At 40.0% G+C, this 21190-nt stretch overlaps 1 protein-coding gene across 1 annotated transcript in view; it reads right to left on the minus strand.

Annotated features, from left to right (window-relative positions):
• Positions 1-21190, minus strand: part of DNAH11 (dynein axonemal heavy chain 11) — a 305641-nt gene that overhangs the window by 145605 nt on the left and 138846 nt on the right. Inside the window, exons 43-45 of the mRNA XM_069462413.1 lie at positions 12891-13041; positions 9960-10091; positions 3874-4047 (exon numbers count right to left, since the gene is read on the minus strand). Of these exons, the coding sequence (XP_069318514.1) occupies positions 3874-4047; positions 9960-10091; positions 12891-13041 (457 nt within the window). The remainder of the gene's footprint in view (positions 1-3873; positions 4048-9959; positions 10092-12890; positions 13042-21190) is intronic.

Genomic DNA, 21190 nt, shown 5'->3' on the forward strand with positions numbered 1-21190 from the left:
ATTTCACTTAACATAATGTCCTCCAGGTTCATCCATGTTCTTGCAAAGGACAGGATTTCCTCCTTCTAAAAGGCCAAATAGGCCGGGCGCGGTGGCTCACGCCTGTAATCCTAGCACTCTGGGAGGCCGAGGCGGGAGGATCGCTTGAGGTCAGGAGTTCAAGACCAGCCTGAGCAAGAGTGAGACCCCGTGTCTACTAAAAATAGAAAGAAATTATATGGACAACTAAAAATATATACAGAAAAAATTAGCTGGGCATGGTGGCGCATGCCTCTAGTCCCAGGTACTCGGGAGGCTGAGGCAGGAGGATTGCTTGAGCCCAGGAGTTTGAGGTTGCTGTGAGCGAAGCTGATGCCACGGCACTCTAGCCTGGGCAACACAGTGAGACGCTGTCTCAAAAAAAAAATAAATAAATAAAATAAAAGGCCAAATAGTACAGATTAAGCAATTTTTATCTGAAAGCTTGGGACCAAACATGTTTTGGATTTCAATTTTTTTTTTTTTTTTTGGATTTTGGAATATTTGCATTATACTTACTATGTGAATGTCCCTAATTCAAAACTCTGAAACCCAAAATGTTTCAATAAGCATTTCCTATGAGCATCATGCTGGCACTCAAAATGTTTTGAATTTTGGAGCATTTCAGATTTTGAATTTTTGGATTAGAGATGCTCAACCTGTATTCCTGTGCATACACATCACATTTTCTTTGTCTGTTCATCTGTTGATGGGCACTTAGGCTGATTCCATACATTAGCTACCATGAATAATGCTACGATGAACATGTAAGTGCAGATATCTCTTTGACATACTGATTTCATTTCCTCTGGATATACACCCCAAGTGGGATTGCAAGATCATATGATAGCTCTATTTTTAATTTTTTGAGGAGCTTCCACACTGTTTTCTATAACGGCTGTACCTTACATTCTCACCAACAGTGTGCAAGGGTTTACTTTTCTCCTCACCCTCCCCAACACTTGTGATCTTCCATCTTTCCCACAATGGCCATTCTAACAGGTGTGTGGTGATATCTCATTATGGTTAATACAGATTTTGGTACTGAGAAGTAGGGTGCTGTTATAACAGGTACCTAAAAACATGGAAATGACTTTGAAACTGGGTAGGGAAGAGGCTAGAAGAGTTCTGAGGTGCATGTTAGAAAAAGCCCAGATTGCCTTGAAGAGATTGTTGGTATAAACATGGACATTAAAGATGCTTCTGGTGAGGCCTCAGACAGCAACGATGAACATGTTATTAGATGCTGGAGGAAAAGCAATTCTTGTTATAAAGTGGCAAGGAACCTGTGGCTGAATTGTGTTCTAGTATTTTATGGAAGGTAGAATCTGTAAGTGATGAACTCAAATATTAATATTGAACTGAGGAGATTTCTTAAAAAAAAAAACAACACTGTTGAAGGTATAACCTGGTTTCTCCTCACTGCTAGTAAGATGAGAGAGGAGAGAGATAAATTGAAGAAGACATTGTTATGCAAAAAGGAACCACAGCTTGAAGATTTGGAAAATTCTCAGCCTATCCATATTGTAAAAAATGAGAAAGTGTGTTCTGGAAAGAACACAAAGGTGTGGCCAATTACTCCATAAAGAAATTATGGGTGTGACCCTTGGATCTCATTGGCCAGCTCAGCAGAAGCCAGTGCTAGAGAGGGGTTTATAGCAACAGAAATACTTCCAGCTTGGGCTAAAGGGAATGGAGACAGGACAAAATGAAGAAAGGCTGTGGAACTTCTTGGATTCTATAGGACGAGACATTTGAGCTATCTGGCTGCAAACATGTGTTATCCTTTAAGAAAGGGGAAAAATGACCCTGAGGGCGATTCAGAGATCAGCAGAGCTCCCACTTCCCCCATGGGCCTCGGCCCAAAGGGTACACGCCTGGGGAACCGTGCTATCTTCTCCTGGGTTTCAGAGGGTGGAGTCACCTCTTCCGTCAGTGGGCCAGGATGCTACTACCCAGTGCCTCAGGGCCAGGTGGCTGCGGCTGCCTCTGCCACCCTGGTGGGCCCAGAGGACAGGGCATTGAGCCAGTGAGGATTATTCTCTAGCCTTAGAAACCTAATGGAATTTGCCATGCTAGGTTGAGGACTTGCTTGGGACCTGTGACCATTTTCATCTGCCTGATTCCTCCCTTTTGCAATGGAAATGTCTATCCTACCTGTCCCACCATTGTATTTTACAAGCAGGTAACTTCTCTGGTTTCACAGGTTCACAGCTGGAGAGGAATTTTGCCTCAGGATGAATCGTACCTCTGGTCTCACCCACGCTTGATGTAGATGACATTTGGATGAGATCTGGGACTTAGAGTTGATGCTGGAATGGGTTAAGATGTTGGGGCTGTTGGAATGGAGGTGAATGTATTTTGCGTGTTAGAAAGACATGAATTTTGGGGGTCTAGAGAGCAGATTGTTATGGGCTGAAATGTGTCTCCCCGTAAATTCATATGTTGAAGCCCAAACCCCAGTACCTCAGAATGTGACTAAATTTGGACATCAGGCCTCTAAAAGAGGTGGTTAAGTTAAAATGAGGCCATTAGGGTGGGCCCTAATCCAATGTGACTGGTATCCTCACGAGAAGAGGAAATTCAGACACATGGAGACTGTCTGACGCGCACATGGAGAAAAGGCCATGTGGGGACTCAGGGAGAGGCAGCTGACTGCAAGCCAAGGAGAGAGGACTCAGGAGAAACCAAACCTGCCAATACCCTGATCTTGGACTTCTAGCCTCCAGAACTACGAGAAGATAAATTTCTATTTTCTAAGCCACCCAGTCTGTGATACTTTCTTGTGTCAGCTCTAGCAGCTAATACAAGCAGAGGAGGCCCCTGATCCCATATGACTGGTGTCCTGTAAGAGGGAACTTTGACTATAGACAGACACACACACACACAGGGAAAATAATGCCATATGAGGACCCGAGTTTTGCTGCCACAAGCCAAGGAACACCAAGATTGCTAGCAGAACACCCGAAGTTAGGAGAGAGGGCCTCACGTGCCTCAGAAGGAACCAACCTTGCCAACGCCCTGAGTTTAGACCTCTAGCCTCCAGGACTGAGAGTCAACACATTTCTGTCATTTCAGCCACTCAGTGTGTGGCGCTTTGTTGCAGCAGCTCCAGGAGACTAACGCGTTGGGTTTTCTATTATTTGACACTAACTGCCCTGAACTGATGCAGTAGAAGAAACCACCTACATTCTACTTATACAGCATTACTTAAAATAATCAGCTCCAAAATGAATCAGAATGACATGATTTTGAGAAAGAAATATAATGCACAGGAACACCGATGGAGGCAGAATAGGAAGATGGTCAAAGAATAACTCGACCTAAGGGAAATGCAGAAAGGCAATCTATGAAAATAAAAACGATGAAGAAAAGAGAAAGATTCATTTGGTGTTGTCAGCTGCCATGTGACTCTGAAACACATCAGTTGAGGAGATTGAACATATTCATTTTTTGGCCGGGGGAAAAAAAAAAAAAAAAAAAAAAGTAAGTTATGTGTGAAAAGTGTTGTCTAAGGAATTTACAATAAAATCAGAAGTAAGAATCACTGAACTAACAGAAATATGCCTTCAATTTTTATAAAATTCACGAAGATTCTAGGAAAACATAAAGAAAACTGAGTTATCACAGAATTAAGTTAAAATTTTTTTTAAAAAAGTGGTTGCAAAAATATACTAGTCCTCCCCACTGATCATTCTATAGCTGAGAGTCTTCTCTCCCAGTGGAATATGATATATGCTGAGCAAACCAGCACAATAATGCATCCATCAGGCAAGGAAGGATGAAAAGCCGCTTTTTAAAAAAGGAATCAAGCCAGCACATTGTCATTTGAATACTGCTGTTCTACACACCTACCTGCAGAGGTACACCTGGATCCATAGTGAATTGGGGGATTTTGTCAGTCCAGGGCAAGAATTTCTTAGTTTTGTGGTCCAGATAATAATCAAAGATTGTTCCCTGGGATGGAAACTTCACTGCTTTCATCTCTTTCTGCCACCACCGACTGAAGTCAGCTTGATAATCAGAAAGCTAAGAAGAAGAAGAGAAATCCTTATTGCGGACTTAAAGATAATAAAAGTTATAAAATAAGTAAATAGGAATAAGCTATAATGAGTGGTACTATTAAAGAAGTAGAGAGCTATAATTGCCATATATCCATCAGTTACAAATTCTGTGAAATAATTATTAACTTCAAAAGCAAGGTAAAATTAGGTGAACATTAGATTACCCCTCAGTTATTCTACATAACAATGAGCTATCATGCAAATTACCATGCTAGGCAGTGGTTTTCAAACACTGGTGTTAATTTCTACCAATCCTATATCCATAGAACGAGCTGGCCCAGTAGCTCTTATAACCATAAAATGACCTGGCCCAGTGACTTCTATATCCACAGGATGACCTAGCCCAGTGACCTCTATATCTATAGGATGACTGCGCCCAGTGACTTCTATATCCATAGGATGACCTGACCCAGAGCCTCCTATATCCATAGCATGATATGAGCTAGTGAGTTTGCTAAACTCTAAAAACTCTGTATGTTTACTGCTTTCAGTAATCTCATCCTTATCTAAGACCTCAAGTCCCATTTTTCCCCAGAGAAATCTTAAAATCTGTTTTCATTTTGATGGCCCTGTGTCCCTGGACTATGGCCCAGTAACAGGGCCAAGAGGGGTGATCTGTCTTTTCAGGGATAGTTTCCCCCATCATTTTTGGAACCAGCTGAGCTCACCTTCTACCCACCACCATTCACGTGTTAACAAGTTTAGGTTCATTTAAATTACTTTCAGAGTGGCAGCATATGGTATTTTATCACCCTACAAAAGTTGGTCTTAAACCATGTCAGTTCAGAGGATACTACTTCCCTGGCACCATTCTCAGTAGGCAGATTACATACGACTTCTACATCAAAATTTGCTTCACCTAACCACTGCATTGGCAAAATGATTTTGGTGACAGTCTTTGGTTTATCAACTCATTCAACTAAAATGCATTTGTTCTATAATAGGGAAGAAAACAAACAGGGTCTCTGCCCTCACAGAGTTTATGGGGGAGACAGACAGAGAGACACGTAGATACATGGTGGAAGCAGAAGCTAAGCCAATAAATGCAGAAATAAATAGTGTCTTGAAAGTAAAGTTCGCTACACATGAGAGTAACAGGAGTGATCTTTTTAATTGGATGTTCAGGGAAGGCATCTTTGCGAACAGGCACAGATTAAGGGAAAGACCATTTCAGGAAGAATCCAGCATGTGCAAAGATCCTGTGGTATGAAAGAACTCGGTGTGTTCAAGAAACTGGCCCATGCAGCTGGGGTTTGGGGAGGAAGGATGAAATGGCAAAGGGAAAAAACAGGGAGAGACAGGCAGGGCTAGATCCAATGGCCTTGCCAATTGAATTAAAAGTTTGAAATCTTATCCTAAAGGCCATAGGAATCCATTAAAGTGTTTTAAACTCTGGAGGATATCATACTATTTAATTTACATTTTAAAACATCACTCTGACTGCTGAGTAGATAATGAACTACGGGCCAAGCATAAGCAGAAAGCCCAGTGAGGAGGCTACTTCAGAAGCCAAGTAAGGAATGATGGCAGTTGATGGGAGTTCAGAAAGGGCTGATTTGACACTTTAGGAGGCCGAAGAGGCAGGAGTGTTTGAGGCCAGGAGTTTGAGGGTGTAGTGAGCTATGATGATGCCACTGCACTCTAGCCCTGGAAACAGAGTGAGACCATTTTGGAGGTTTTTTGCAATGGACTAAGTTAAGAGCACGAGTCCTGGGTCAGTCTGCTGTAGTTTGGACCTGGCTCAGGCATGGCTTAGCTTTATGCCCTTAAGCAGATTAACCTACCTCCCTAAGCTTCAGTTCCTTATTAAAAGAACAATAGTCATACTTACCCATTTGGGTTTCTATTGTTTTGAAGATTAAATGGGATGGCCTATGAAAAGCCCTATGCACATTCCCTGACATGTAACAGGCACTTTGTTTGCTGAACAAATAGCTATCCTAAAAATATTTCCTGTGTCTGTTTCACTCGTGTCCCCAGCCTCAAAGCCTCTCTTTTGAGTGCTTTGTAGTTAGAGCCCTTTTGAAAATTTTAAGATGATAATGCTATGGACTATTATCTGGAGAAGGGCAGGTGACGAATGATGCCCAACTTCTGGCTTAAAGAACTGGGGGGAAGGCCGCCATGTCTGGGAACTGGAAAGATTAAAAGAGGATTGTGAAGCTTTATGATCAGAAGTGGAAAGATCCCAGCTGGCAACATCCCACCTGATTTTACAGTCCTGGAAAAAGAGAAACTCGGAGGAAAATATGGAAAGGAAAACTCAGTTGGGGGAGGGGGCTGTACTCTGCCTGCATGTGGCCACCATGAACAAGACCACCACACGTGTTGCAAACCGTCTTTGAGAAAGCTGCACAAAGTCTCTGACACTAGTACTCTCTCAATCAAAGCAGTATCGGCTGCTGTTCTTTAGAAAGCACTTGGAGGTTACAGAAGGAAACGTGGCATCTGAAAATGCCTGAAATAAGTTCTAGGAGGCCAAGTGAACACAAAAGTTATTTTTGGATAGGAGTTATGGTAACCTAGCGATGAGAAGTGGAACTGGCCCACAGGTATATAAACTGCTCACTTTAGGATCAACAGTCAGTAAACCAACAGAAATATGGGTCACTCGTGGCTGTGATGCCTTCCAATGCAAATTCCCTGTTTACACCTGGAAAGATTCAGGAAGCCTGGAAAATGTGTGTATCTATTTTCAATGTACACATGCAGGGGCACTCACAGAAGCACCATGACCACAGAGGTCCTGAGGTACCACGAAAGGCATGGCCTTTGAAAAAGACAAACTTGGGTAGGAATCCTGGCATTGCCATTTCCTATCAGTCGGATTTTTAAATTCATTCTTTTTTTAAAAAAATATATTAAAAAATTTCTTGTGGCTACATACTAGTTGTATATCTTTATAGGGTACATGTGATGCTTTGATACAGGCATACAATGTGAGTTAATCAAATCAGGGTAATTAGGGTATCCATCACCTCAGTCATTTATCATTTCTTTGTGTTAGGAACATTCCAATTCCACTCTTCTAGTTATTTTAAAGTACATTCCCAACTTATTGCTGATAATAGTCACTTTGTTGTGCTAGCAAATGGTCATTCTATCTAACTATATTTTTGCACCCATTAACCATCCCCACTTTATCTCCCTCTCCCCACTACCCTTCCCAGCCTCTGGTAACCATCATTCTATTCTCTGTCTCCCTGAGATCAATTGCTTTAATATTTAGCTCCCACATATGAGCGAGAACATGCAAGATTTGTCTTTCTGTGCTTGGCTTATTTCATTTAACATAATGTTCTCCAATTCCACCCATGGTGTTGCAAATGGCAGAATTTCATTCTTTTTGTGGCTATATAATATTCCATTGTATATATGTACCACAATTTCTTTATCTATTCATCTGTTGATGGACACTTGGGCTGATTCCAAATCTTGGCTATTGTGAGTAGTGCTGCAATAAACACGGGAGTGCAGATATCTTTTCAATATACTGAATTCTCCTCCTTTGGATTTATACCCAGCAGTGGGATTGCTGGGTCATGTGGTAACTCTATTTTTAGTTTTTTGAGGAGCCTCCATACTGTACTCCACAGTGGTTGCAGTAATGTACATTCACACCAACAGCGTGCAAGGGTTCCACATCCGCTCTAGCATTCACTATCACCTGTCATTTTGTTAAAAGCCATTTTAACTGGGGTGAGATGATATCTCATTGTAGTTTTGATTTGCATTTCTCTGATGATTAATGATGTTGAGCATTTTTTCATATACCTGTTGGCCATTTGTAGGTCTTCTTTTGAGAAATATCTATTCAGAATCTTTGCCCATTTTAAAATTGGATTATTTGATTTTTTTGCTATTGAGTTGTTAGACCTTCTTATATATTCCAGTTGTTAATTCCTTGTCAGATGGGTAGTTTACAAATATTTTCTCCTATTCTGTGGGTTGTCTTTTCACTGTGTTTACTGTTTCCTTTGCTGTACAAAAGCTTTTTAGCTTGATGTGATCCCACTGGTCCAATTTGGCTCTGGTAGGCTATGCTTTGGGGGTATTACTCAAGAAGTCCTTGCCCAGACCAATGTCCTGGAGCATTTCCCCATTGTTTTCTCTTAGTAGTTTCATAGTTTCAGGTCTTAGATTTAAGTCTTTAATCCATTTTGAGTTGATTTTTGTATGTGGTGAGAGAAAGGAGTCTAGTTTCATTCTTCTGCACATGCACATCCAGTTACTCCAGCACCATTTACTGAAAAGACTGTCCTTTCCACAATGTGTGTTCTTGGTGACTTTACTGAAAATCAGTTAGCTGTAAGTATGTGGATTTATTTCTGCACTCTCTATTCTGTTTCATTGGTCTGTGTATCTGTTTTTAGGCCAATATCATGCTGTTTGGGTTACTGTAGCTCTGAAGTATAATTTGAAGTCAGGTAACATGATTCCTCCAGTTTTGTTCTTTTTACTCAGGCTGGCTTTGGCTATTCTGGGTCATTTGTGGTTCCATATAAATTTTAAGGATTTTATTTTTTTCTATTTTTGTAAAGAATATCCTTGGAATTTTGATGGGGATGCTTGAATCTGTAGACTGCTTTGAGTTATCAGTGTGATTTTAGGTAAGTGATTTCTTCACCCTGAGCTTTGCTTTATCTGTGCAATGAGGATAGCTTAAAGAATTAGGGTAAAGATTTGGCATATCTAAGTAGTCTGTGTGTATGCAGTGCATGTGCCTATGTAATTTCTTATCTCAAGTGATTTCTAGAGGACATGAGAAGCCACAAAAAGGCCATATAAGGAATCTGTACAGGTATGCTAACTTCCCTTCAAGCTGAAGGAAAGACCAATGAAAAGGAATTGGCCCGGGGTTGACTAGGGTTCACAAATGACTACCCTGGGAATAGCATGTAAGACTGGTTAGAAGTAAGAGCTGGAGATAGAGAAACCAATTTAAAGGTTACCCTATGCTGCAAACTGAATTGTGACTCCCCAACTCCCTAAATTCATTTTGAAGCCCAATGTGATGGTATTGGGGGCTGAAGCCTTTGGGACATAATTAGATTTAGATAAGGTTGCAAGGGGACCCTAGGGCCCTTACAAGAAGAGACATCAGAGATATTGCTATTTTTCTCAATCTGCCCCTGGGGACACAGTGAGAAAACAGCCACCTGCAAGCCAGAGAGTCTACACCAGAACCCAAACACGCTGGCACCCTGATCTCGGACTTCCAGCCCTCAGAACAGTGAGAATACATTTCTGTTGTTTAAGCCACCCAGGCTACGGCACTTTGTTACAGCAGCCTGAGCAGACTAAGACGCTGTGGTAGCCCAGAGCAACTGAAAGATGATCCACTCCTGAATTAGAGCTGTAGGGATGGAGAAGAGAGGACAGACTCGGCAGCTAGTTTGTAAGTAAAACTGACATGGTCTGAGATCCTGGGATGTAGAAATAAGGAAGAGGGATGTCTCCTGGTTTTTAACTGGAGCAACCGGGAGGAATATATCACTGAGAGAGAAAAAAATAAATAATAAAGAGGAAAAGCAAATCTGGGAGTGTGGCAGAGCAAGAGGTGTGTCCCAGGCACACTAAGTGTGACCCACCTGCAGAACAGCACACTGCAGGTGAGGCCCCCGAGGCAGTCAGAAACACAGAACCTGGGGTTCAGAAGAGAGAGCCAGGCTGAAGGCCCCACATCTGGCATTATCAGTGGAGGCTAGAACCGTCAGCCTGGATAGGATTCCCCAGAGAAGGCACAGACTTAGGAGAGAACAGGGCAAACAGTATAGATTTATCATAATATGACAAAAAGATATAGATAACATATTATAATCCCCCACACCTTGCAAAAAAAAAAAAAATGGCATTGTAAACCATTTCTAAATATACCTGATCTTGTAGCAGGGTGCCACCGAATGCCCAGATACAAGCAAAGGCAAAATAGACTTCATAAACTTCTTTTGGGCTGTCAGAAGGTACATTTTCAGGAGTCAATAAACACTCCAAAAGAGTACAAATAGTCTAAAGAAAAAGAAATACCCATTTATTTAGGGCAACATTTTTTAAATAGTCAAGTTCAAAGAATGTTTTTACAACTCTACTTTATCCTTAAAAGATTATATCATTTTTCCCAACTCTGTGATTTGCTACATTGGGAGAGAAAAAATTACTACCTTGGGTGTCTAAGCCAATGTTAGAAAACTTTTATCACTTTTAACCAAAATGATCTAGGGAATAATAAACTATTTTAAAAAATAAAATTTTAAATGACCCAATCGCTGTACAAACCAAAAATACATACAGGCAAAAAGAAAAAAAAAATGACTACATATATATGTAGGCTTTTGGGTTTTTTTTTTTTCTTTTTTTTTTGGTAAACGGAGAATCACACTACACATGGTATTCTATAACCCATTTTCTCACTTAGAAACATATTAAAGAAACCTTTCCTTATCAAAGGTGTTACTCTACCACGTCATAGGAATGGATGTGTAAGATTCCATTGGACGGATAGGCATCTATGCAATTATTTCCCTTGTTGGAAATTTAGATAATCCACTTTCCTTTAATGCTTTGGCAGTCATTTTTCCCACATGTTGTCATAAATTTAGAATGTGGACTGGCAGTCTTAGCCTGTGGCATTATTCTGGAAACCAAACTAAATTTAGCCTTGGGAGAAATGCTGTTCAGGAACTTGTTCTTTATACACTCCAGGTAAACCAGCAATGTGTGCTGTTGGTCCCAACATACCTCACGTTCAGGGCAATCACGTCAGCAAAGAAGGGAACATGGCTGCTCAAAGACCTTTACCACATGAAATGATAACCAATAATGAGCATGTTTTGGGGCTAGTTCTCTGAAGCACATACACGGCTGTCATTAATTAGCATTGCCACAGACCCTAAAACCTCAAGATACTCTTCCCCCAGTTTGGGGAGGCAGCGACAGATTTTTATCGCCAGCACACACACAGCAATGCAAGCTATGACAAACCAAGTCAGTGTGATGTGTGTGCTTTTCCTTTCCAGCTATGCAAGATGGGGAAATGCTTTTCATTCAGGTAGTTGAGCACCTGTTCTGTTTTAAAATAGTCTCTCTTGATTTTTGTTGTTTTATAGCGTGCCACATTTGGCAATTTGAAATAATATGTTAATAAACTAAAACTTACCAATTTGTTATTAACAAAAAAATAGTGTCAAACTGTGTAGCTTTGCTATTTCTGAGTAGAAACCATTTTGTTCTAAGGAAATGTTAAAATCAAACCAAAAAAGACCAAAGGGTCTCAATAATAAAGTCATATGATTTTTCTATTTTTTTCTCAAACACAGTATTGGAAAAACATTTTGAGCTCTGTGTCAGCAATTAATAAAATCACACTTTGATGTATATTCTGAAAGAGTTAATACACTTTACCAAACTTAAAAGAAGTTTCATATATTGGAAAATAAGAGTGTATGCATTTCTTAAGATAGCCATTTCAAGCTATTCTCTTTATATACCCACTTTTATCTCAAATTCCTGTACTTATAAGTAACCACAGAAAAGAAACTATAAAACAAGAGCTTAAAAGGAACTAAGGATTAAATGCCATTTCTGAATACTACAAAAGGGGGAAGTAAAGCAAAAGTCATATTAATTCCTACTGACCTATTTTCACACTACTCTTGAATGAAAAAGTTCACACCACAGAGAATCACACAAATACACAAGTCAACTTGAGAAAGAACACGATCATGCTTTTTGCAAGTATTACACCAGAGGAAGTCTAATTAGGCTAACTACATAATTAATTCATTATGAATAAATTCAGACCTGCTTTCAGAAATAAATTATACCTCAGATAATTACTGTTGAAGACTACCGTTTATTTAATTGGTGTGTGAATTATCCCAAAACCTGAACTTTCTCTTCTTATTATGCTTGTGACTATTTCTAATTTAGCTTACTATGTTACAAATTTGGTAACATAGTAACTTAGTGGTAACAAGGCACTTAGAAACCAATTTTGCTCCTATAGGAAAAAAGAAAAGGTTTCAAATTGTAAACACTTTATGAAGTTTTTTACTAGTAAGGGCTGGGGATAGTTTTTCTTCATGCTGAGATTAAGAGCACAACCTTCATTTCTGTGTGCTGTCAATCATTTTCATTAGTTTCCATGACAACATATTATATGTCCCCTTCACTCTTATCTCTCAATGAGGATCAGAAAAAATGTATCCCTGGAATATTACGAACTCTTCATCCAGATTGACATGGCTTTAAGGAATATTTCTGGGAGGGGACGGTCTGTGGGTGGTGGCATCTATGTGGTAGAATCCAGATGCTTCCTCTTACTCACTGGCTGGCATCTTTAATTGCACAGATTTATTTTATTCAAAAAACATACTGAGCACCTTCTCTGGGCAAGCTACTTAGGAGCTAGAAGAATAAATAAGGCTGTTGCAAGTTTGTTTTTCTAATTTTGTGCAAATAGACTTGGGAGGAACACAACGATTCAATAAACACATATTTGGCCACCTACTATGTGCTAGGAATCATGTAAATCTCTGGGGATATAAAAATGAATAAAACATGGCTTCAGCCTTCCTTCACAGGACTGTGAAAAGAAACAGACCGCAAACCCAAATGCCAGCAGAGTGTGACAGCGTATGATACGGGTTTGTAAAAAGCTCCAGGGAACACAGGGCAGGAGGACTGCCAAAACCGAACAATTCTGGAAATTTTCCCATCTTCTTGGGCAAGCCAAAAGCTCTGCTGTCTTGATCAACACACACTACCGCATGAGGACTAGAATGTTAGATGTCGTAACCAAAGACAAACCTGCACCAGGCTACTCTCTGGAATTGAAGTGATGGTTTTAAAGCTTGTTCTCAGCTTATCCAAGCATGCGGGAACATAATTATCAAAAAGAATAGTTAAATTGGCCTTTTCTGATTGATGCCGCCTTCTGTCTATCCAACTGGCCACATACCTGAAAAGGAACACGGAAAAGCTTTTATGGAATGCGAGGCTTGAAAAGCAGAATTTGACCAAGTCAAAAGCTTCCCTCTTCAACACAGCTTGGTGCAACACTTCAGGGACATGTTTAGTGAGTTCATTCTATTTCTCAAACTGCAAATATTTTAAAATAGCCCTTTAAAAACTTGTTTTAATGGCCATTTTTACCTTAATAAAAAGACTGTAAAAGAAACTCCTAATAGCACTTAGAAGCCAAACATAATGGAGTATAAGTAAGGCCATTACTGAGCATTTATAAGGAAGTGCAGTATGTCATTTCCTAAGGGCTGAAACTATTCCCATAGTGTAGGCCTTATTTATGAAAACAGCTTGGGATTTTTCTTGATTAATCTTGGCATCAATTATTTAGTAATGAGAAATCAGTTGCAAATAAAAAGGTAAAAATTCCATAGGGGCTATTTCAAAGCCCTCCTTTTTCCCTAGACTGAAGGTAACTCCAACCTGATAGCTAATAATGTATTTCCAATAAGTGGCTCTTAAATGGTATCTTATGCTTGGGTATATATAGAGAGAGATATATCTAAATCTCTCTACATAAAATGTCAATTTGATATGTTAAATATCTCTAATGTACTAAAATAATACTTATCAATAAAACAGAATATGACTTAGTAGTTTCTGAGGTGAAAATGTGTGACGTTAAAACAAAAAATAATCACTCAGAAAGTTCTCATTAAGTAGGAAGCAGGGGTAATAAATACATTTGGCAGCTGGCAGGGAAGCAGCGTGACCACAGACCAATTACAGCTAGACCTTGCTTTAAGCAAATCAGATTTTGCATCTTGAATATCACAAGAAATTAAGGCAAGATAATTATCTTACAAGAGGCTCCTTTTGCTTTGCACAAGGCTTTACAATAGGGTTTTATTAAATCATCAAGTATGTTACACTATGGTTAGATTTACAACCTTTTCGGGTCTAAGACGAATGGTTTTCTGTGGAAATCCAATTGCATGAGAGTGACTCGGTAGAGCATCTCTGGGTGGCAGTGACAGTGGGCACCATGGGACAATGGAAAGCAGGTGTTAATGATTGGGGACAAAGGCACGAAGGCCACACCTACCCCTTAGCTATGGATTTTATTGCATATCAGCTGCCAGAATTGGAATCTTTGTGTCTAGAGTTTATCAAGGAAAAAAAAAGTTCTGCTCAGGGAGACAGAACTCTAAATTCTGACTGCCTGGATCTGCAGCCTAGCTCCACCGTGTTTTAGCTGTGTTACCTTGGGCGAGTTACCCAATCGCCCTGTGCCTCCATGTTCTCATCTCTAAATGGAGATGATACCATAGACCTCTTAGGGTTGCAGTGAAACCACCTTTACAAATTGATAAAGGGGTGCAAGGCGAGAACTGTGGTTAGGGCCTAGCTAAAAATAAGGCACAGGCCTAGCTAAAAATAATGATGATAATTTGCCACTGTCCCCGTTTGCTTTACTATAATTGCTACTCTAGAGCCACATAGCTGGTGTCCATAAAGATTCTTAACTTTCTCCATAGATAACATCACCTTTTTGAAACCTAGGGGTAGTTTCTGAGATATCTTCCAGGTCCCACATTCTAGTGGAACAGCTGACCCACCCAGACCAGCAGCCCACACTAAGGAATTGACTCAACTGGTCTTGTGACCCCTACCTAGGAACCTGGTCAGCTAAGAGGACAATTTCTACAACCCTATGGTTCCGCCCCAAACTCTGCCAATTAGCACACTCAATTGCCTATGCCACACTGTCTTCAGAAACCTGATCTTCTAAATTCTCAGGAAATTTGAGAAATTTCTCCCATCTCTCCTCTGAGCACTATGCAGAATAAACTCTTTCTCTGCTGCAAACCCTGCAGTCTCAACCTATTGGCTTGCTCTTGGGCAGCAGGCAAATGAACCTGGTTGGGTGGCAACAGTAATAAGGATTAAACAAGTTTGCAAGTATAAAGTGCTTAGATTAATATCTGACAAATAACAAATTCTCAATAAATGTTACTCATTAGTACAAAGTTGGTGGCATAGGAAGACCTGAGCTCCGATGCTGGCCCTGCCCCTCTGTGCATCTCCTAAAGGCACCACTGTCTTGTTATGTATAATAATTTCCACACACCCCCTCCCTACAAAGCCTCTTCCAAGTATCTGTGGGAACAGAAGGCCACTGCAAGAATAACTAGGTGCAGCACCCTCAAAAATAGCCCCAGAAAGAGGAAGTGGGCTTTGCACTTAGGGGCCAGGGAAGAGCCACCTCACTGAGCCACAGCAGCAATGGCTAAAGTCTCAGAGAAAATCTAGCAGGCACACTAGCCATGATGCTATGGCACAATCACCTCCAAGTGGGAGCTGCTCCAGAAAGAAGCACAATCAAACCAGGAAACACGGTAAGAGCTGATGCCACACACCATTCTTCCTTCCCAAACGCCAAAAAATGACCTGTACTAGGGAGCGACCATACCACATAACATAGGTGGTAAAAATGTCTAAATTGATAAATATGGACAGTTTAAAATTTTAAGTAGAAATTATTGCTAAATGTTCATAGCTTAGAATAAATATAGACATTAAAAGATATCAAATATCAAAGGAGAAACTATAATCTTCAGCAACGGCAAACATTGAAGATACAGATCTGTATCTGTTTGCAATTCTTTCTACCTCCCTTCGCAAACAAGTTCCTTATTTTTAAAAGCTGCTACATATTTGAACATGACCAAATGGAACACACTGCTATCATATGGCATGCAATTGAAGATGACACGCTAAACTGGCATATTTATTCCTTGCCTATGCAAGATATCACCCACATCGATGCCCTGCCCCAGGAAGTAGCTACACTGTGATGCTTTAATGCATCGTCTTAATTTAATGCCAATATCTAGGTCACTAACAGAGTTTTAGCTTTTCCAAATTTGTAAAGGAGCCCACATCATCAACTATGTTGCCGCTGTTTCCTCCAGAAGTGCTCCAGGTTTATCAAGTGAAGTCTACAACCCTGTGGTCTAGAAGCTATCTAGGTAGCCAAAGTTTTCAGGCATCTGAAAACTTTTTGTTATTACTCAATCCTATGGGGTTAGACCCTGTCATATAGGATAGCAGGAATTCCTCAGACTTATAATGTGCCCTCATGGCAAGCTTCAGGTTCCCTGTCACTCGCGGTGGCCTGGAAAAATGGCAGAAGTTATCCGGTCATGCTGATTAGCAATGTGTGCTGATTATTTCTGAATCTGTATGCTTACAAGTGTATGTAATATCCAAGGGTGAGATAATGAAATTGCAGGAGTAAAAGATAACAAGTTCATCCAATGCAAAAGAGAGAATTAGTGACACAAAGTCAAAAGAGTATTTTAAGCTCAAGTGTTAGGTAGACAGCTCAAGACCTCTGGCCCCTCCTGGGGACAAGGTGGGTGGCTGCCACACCTGGGGGAGGAGGGAACACCCCACGAATCTGCCAGTCAGAACTTAGCGCATCAACTGCAAAAGAATGCAGAGGACTCTGGCCCATGGGCCAAGCAGCGTAGGTACGACAGAGTCTGGAAAGTGACCTAGAACAACAGGCTTTCAGAGAGGCTCATGGGAGATCCACAGGCACAGTAAGACTCAGGTCATATAACTCCCAACTGACCATCAAAGTGGTTCCACGGTGATGTCTGAGCCACGAGGAGGGTCCGATCCAGACACTATAAAACAAGACCCAGACCATAACCAAGCCCTCTTTTGCTATGACAAGGGTCTAGTGGTCATCTGTGGCCTATGTATTTTGCTCTGTGAACCTGTATCTTGCTCTTGCTCTATCATGCTACCTTGCTCCCCCTCGATAAATTTCACCTCATACTTGCCTTTCTTTGGTGTGTCTGTCATTCTTCGGCCAAGAGCACACCAAGAACTGAGAACACAGACCGAGACTGCCAAACCCGACAAAAGTAATCAAAGAAAGGCCGTGATCTAAAACTGTACCTTCCAAGACTTATCTACCACTATCTACTCTTTCGGAATCAGACTAAATTCCAAATACACTCTCGCCTTTCCTTACAAGCAAAATAACATATAATTTGGTAGACCCCATGTTTAGTGTTATGCTCCCTTTTAAACAATTTTAACTTAAATAATTGCAAATAAATTTTTAAAATTTATTGTATGTTTTTCTCTTTCCATATATTCTCATCCCTTTCTACTAGAAAAAAATTGTTACTGATCATAATCTTCAGCAATTTTTTTCCAATTCCTGACCTGATCTGTACCAGACTCTTCCAGTAAACTTACTTAGAACTCAGAATTAAAATAAAAAGATATTTGATTTCTACAGCTAGTCACAAGTTAATATAGTTTTAAGGATGTTGCTTTAACCTTATATGGTCCATATCTATAAAGAATGGACATAAAATTATTTTTTAAAATAGCTTGGTGAATTTTAACGAAAACATTCTAAGAAACTTAAGTAACAATGGAACTATCTTTAGTCTTAAACGGCACCCCACAGAGATACTATGAACAGCATTTCATAATCTCTTTTAGCCACATCTTAAGGGTTTTCCAATAGTAATTTATGTATTTGTTTTTGGTGGAACAAATCATCATACTTTATTATTTCTTGTGAACAAAATATTTTCTAGAGGGCAGCATTATAAGTATTAATACTGGAATCAGTGGAAACAATGAATATAGATCACATTTGTTAAGTGATAATTTCTCAGAAATGTCTTCAGGTCACTGAAGATTATCTATAAACAATTGGTCTTGGGAAAACATAATTTTTTAAAGAACTCTCTTGCCCTGTGAGAATGACCTAATATGAATGAATAAAACATATTTCTCCAGTGGAATTGAAAATAGGTACAATTGCTGAATTCTAATAATATTATTCACTCTTTAAAGATTTACATATGGTAAAATTACCAGTGTTCTTTTGAACTTGCTAGTAATTCTTTCTCAAAATTCACAGCTATCCCAATTGCACTTTTAAAGTCTTAAGCATAATAAACATATAAAGCCTCTTTTTTCAATATGTCTTCTAAAATCTCCTTTTTAAATGCCTTCTTTTAAAATAGCTATCTTTGGACTACTTTATGATGTAGGTTTTTACTTGTGTATATTGGTTGTTTCAAGCCACTTCACATAATGTTGGTTCTACGATCAATGTGGGCAAGAGTGTTAAGACAGTACAAGTATGGATGCCAGTCATGGCGAAACTCAGACCCTTTAAGGATGCAAGAGAGAACCAGGAAGCATCCATCCTTCTGCTGGGTAAAAGCTAAACAAGCACACATTGGATGGAAACAAACAACAAGATCATTATGGCTTTGCTGAGCACTGTGGCGTTTCAGACATTTCTACACTTAGTCCTCTCTCTCTACTCAAGGCGCAGCAAATCTCTTCCTTGTTAATAATGCACATGTGGCCCTTATCTTGGCTGTGTTGTAACACAATCAATGGTTCAGACATCAAGGCCACTGCCAGCACACTGGCACAGGCTGGCTCTCCACCTTTTTGTTGTCCTGTTAACTGCCAGTGGTAGTAAAATAGATTTCCTAGTTCTGTTCACTAAAGGGGCCTAGAGGCTATGATGTACTATTAGCAATGACCACAGCACATATCCCTATCTTAAATTCTAAATATCATTATTCCTCAAAGCAAAATTTCTTCCTTCTGGCTCCTGGGAGAAATGACTGATTTAGTTCTCAGGTAAGGAAAGTCTGAAGTGAACCAGAAGCATCTTATTTAGCCAGAAAGCAAAGTGCTCAAAGGCTTAGGGGGACAAACAAAAAGGAACACAGAAGAAAGGGCTCTTGCTGGCAAAGCTGGGACAATTTGGACATCCAAAAAAAATGTTGTCATCGATTGTAACCTATTGACCTGGAAGAAAAGAAAATGATGCTCTGACAGGAAGGGCAGGAGAGAGCCGGGAGGGAGAGAGGGGGGGAGAGAGGAGGAGAAAAAATTCATGACAGAAAAAGGTCACCTGATATACATAGATAGAAGTATTGAATTAGGAAATCACTACTTGGCAATTGCCAGTGGGCCATTCTTTGAGATAAGTGGCCTGTTCTCTTTAAAACAGTAAATGTCATGGAAGAATATGAAAGAATAAGGTGGTGGGGGGGGGGGGGCGCGAGTGTTACAGATTACAGGAGACAACAGATGTAACATGTGATCTTGTTTGGATGCTGGATTTTCTAAAAAGATACAAAAGAAATTACTAGGATAACTGGCAAAACTTGAAAAAATGACTGTTTATTAGATAATCTTGTATCAAGGAGAAATTTCTCAAGTGTGTTAATTATATTGCATTCACGTAGCAGAACATTCGAGCTCTTAGGAGGTAAATGCTGAAGTACTTAGGGATGAAGTGTCAAAGTCTCCAACTTACTTTCAGAAACTGCAGCAAAAATTAATAAAAGTAGAAATGTGTCTCTGTGTGTGTGTTTGAGTGAGAAAGAGAGAGAGAGAGAGAGAGAGACAGAGAGAGAGAAATATACAGCCTGAGGAAAGAACTTTTATCTGAGGAATGCAAGCCCTTTTAAATTATCAGGCCCAGAGAGGCATTAGAATAAGACAGCATTCCCATCCTACACCCCCCTTTGAGCTCTGCATTCATCTCTTGAAACTGCTTGCTGTTGCCACAAGTAGCTATAAATTAACCTAATAATGCCTCACTAGGACACTGTTACTGACATCCTATAGCTTAACAAGGTATAGCCAATCACTACTCAACGTTAGTTCTGTAAACCAACAAGAATTCCTGACAAACAACTTTGTATCAGCCCACTCCCTGTACCCTGACCCCCCTTGTTTTTTTTTTTTTTTTTGCCTTTAAAACCTGCTTGTGACAGAGGCCACATGGAGCTCATATCCAAGTTTACTTGGGTCTTCCCAGTGGCTGTCCTCACTTCAGCTCAAGTAAGCTCTTTAAATCATAATTTATGCTTCAGTCTCTTCCTTTTAGGTCAACAAGACAGACAGAAAGTAAATGTGATAAAATAGTAACAATTGCTATCATAGAAAAGGGGGCCATCACTGTACTTTTACTACTTTTCCAACTTTTCCATGGTGTTGAACACTTTGAAATAAAGAGTTGGGGGAAAATTGAGACCTAAGATACTGGTTTGGAAAATTAGGTTAATAATTATATGGATCTCAGAAAGTAGTCGGGCATTAAATGGATCGATACACGTAAAGTTATCACATTCTTAATATTATGACATTAAAGGTAGTAAAGTATCTCATAATGACACAGTAAAAAAAAAAATACTCCTTAACCTGATACAGCCAATTTATTTGTGACTTATTGAAAGTTTCTGGCAATGGGAGGTGAAAATATAAAAAATTATCCTTTAGAGAAGATTCTGTTTTGCAAAATGACGTGGATGGAACCTTTAGTCACACACATGAGAATTAACACCTGCTCACTGAGCTTAGATAAAACAAAAACCTTCATGAAAGTAAAATCTCATGGTGAAGACAGAGCTGTTTCACTCTCCTAGGAATATAAACTGGGTGTCTCTGTAGCCAACTTGTGACCTTTGATGTGTTGGATAAAAGTCATTCTGTAGGGATTTAGACCAAGTTCTTGTTAGCACAAATCTCCAAATGGTGTGACTGAGATTGAATTACACAGGCCTTGGGAGCTGTGAAGTTGCTACTGAAATCAGACCACACCCAGGAGGGGTGAGGGGTCCTCTGAAGAAAATGAATGCTGTCCCTTGCAATGGGGTGCCTGTGCTCTCTGGACAGGGGGGTCCAGGGATATTGGAGAGACTTTTTCAACTAGCCCCCAACCAACAGAAGCAAACTCAGGAGACAGTCAGAATCCTAGCTGGGGAAAGAAGCTATTAGACCCCAAAGAACTCTTCATTTTAGACTTTTAAATATCATTCCTTCCCCCAGGCAAATCCAATAAAGCTTTGTTAAAGACAAGAACCTGGGCACATTTCTATTTTGCTGCAGAGTTAAGGGATGAGCCTTGTAGCAAGCCCATCAGTACACGGAGGAGAAGCAGCCTGGAGAAGTACATCAGTCAGGTGTCTGGCAGGAAATGGATGTCATCCTCCAATTAGGGTAACAGGGACGGATCAGTAAGAGGACTAGTTACAAAGGCGTGGGCAGGGAGTAGAGAAAGTGCCATGCCTTGG

The sequence above is a fragment of the Eulemur rufifrons genome, chromosome 29 (genome assembly GCF_041146395.1).
Source record: "Eulemur rufifrons isolate Redbay chromosome 29, OSU_ERuf_1, whole genome shotgun sequence".
In the NCBI taxonomy this organism is placed as follows: domain Eukaryota; kingdom Metazoa; phylum Chordata; class Mammalia; order Primates; family Lemuridae; genus Eulemur; species Eulemur rufifrons.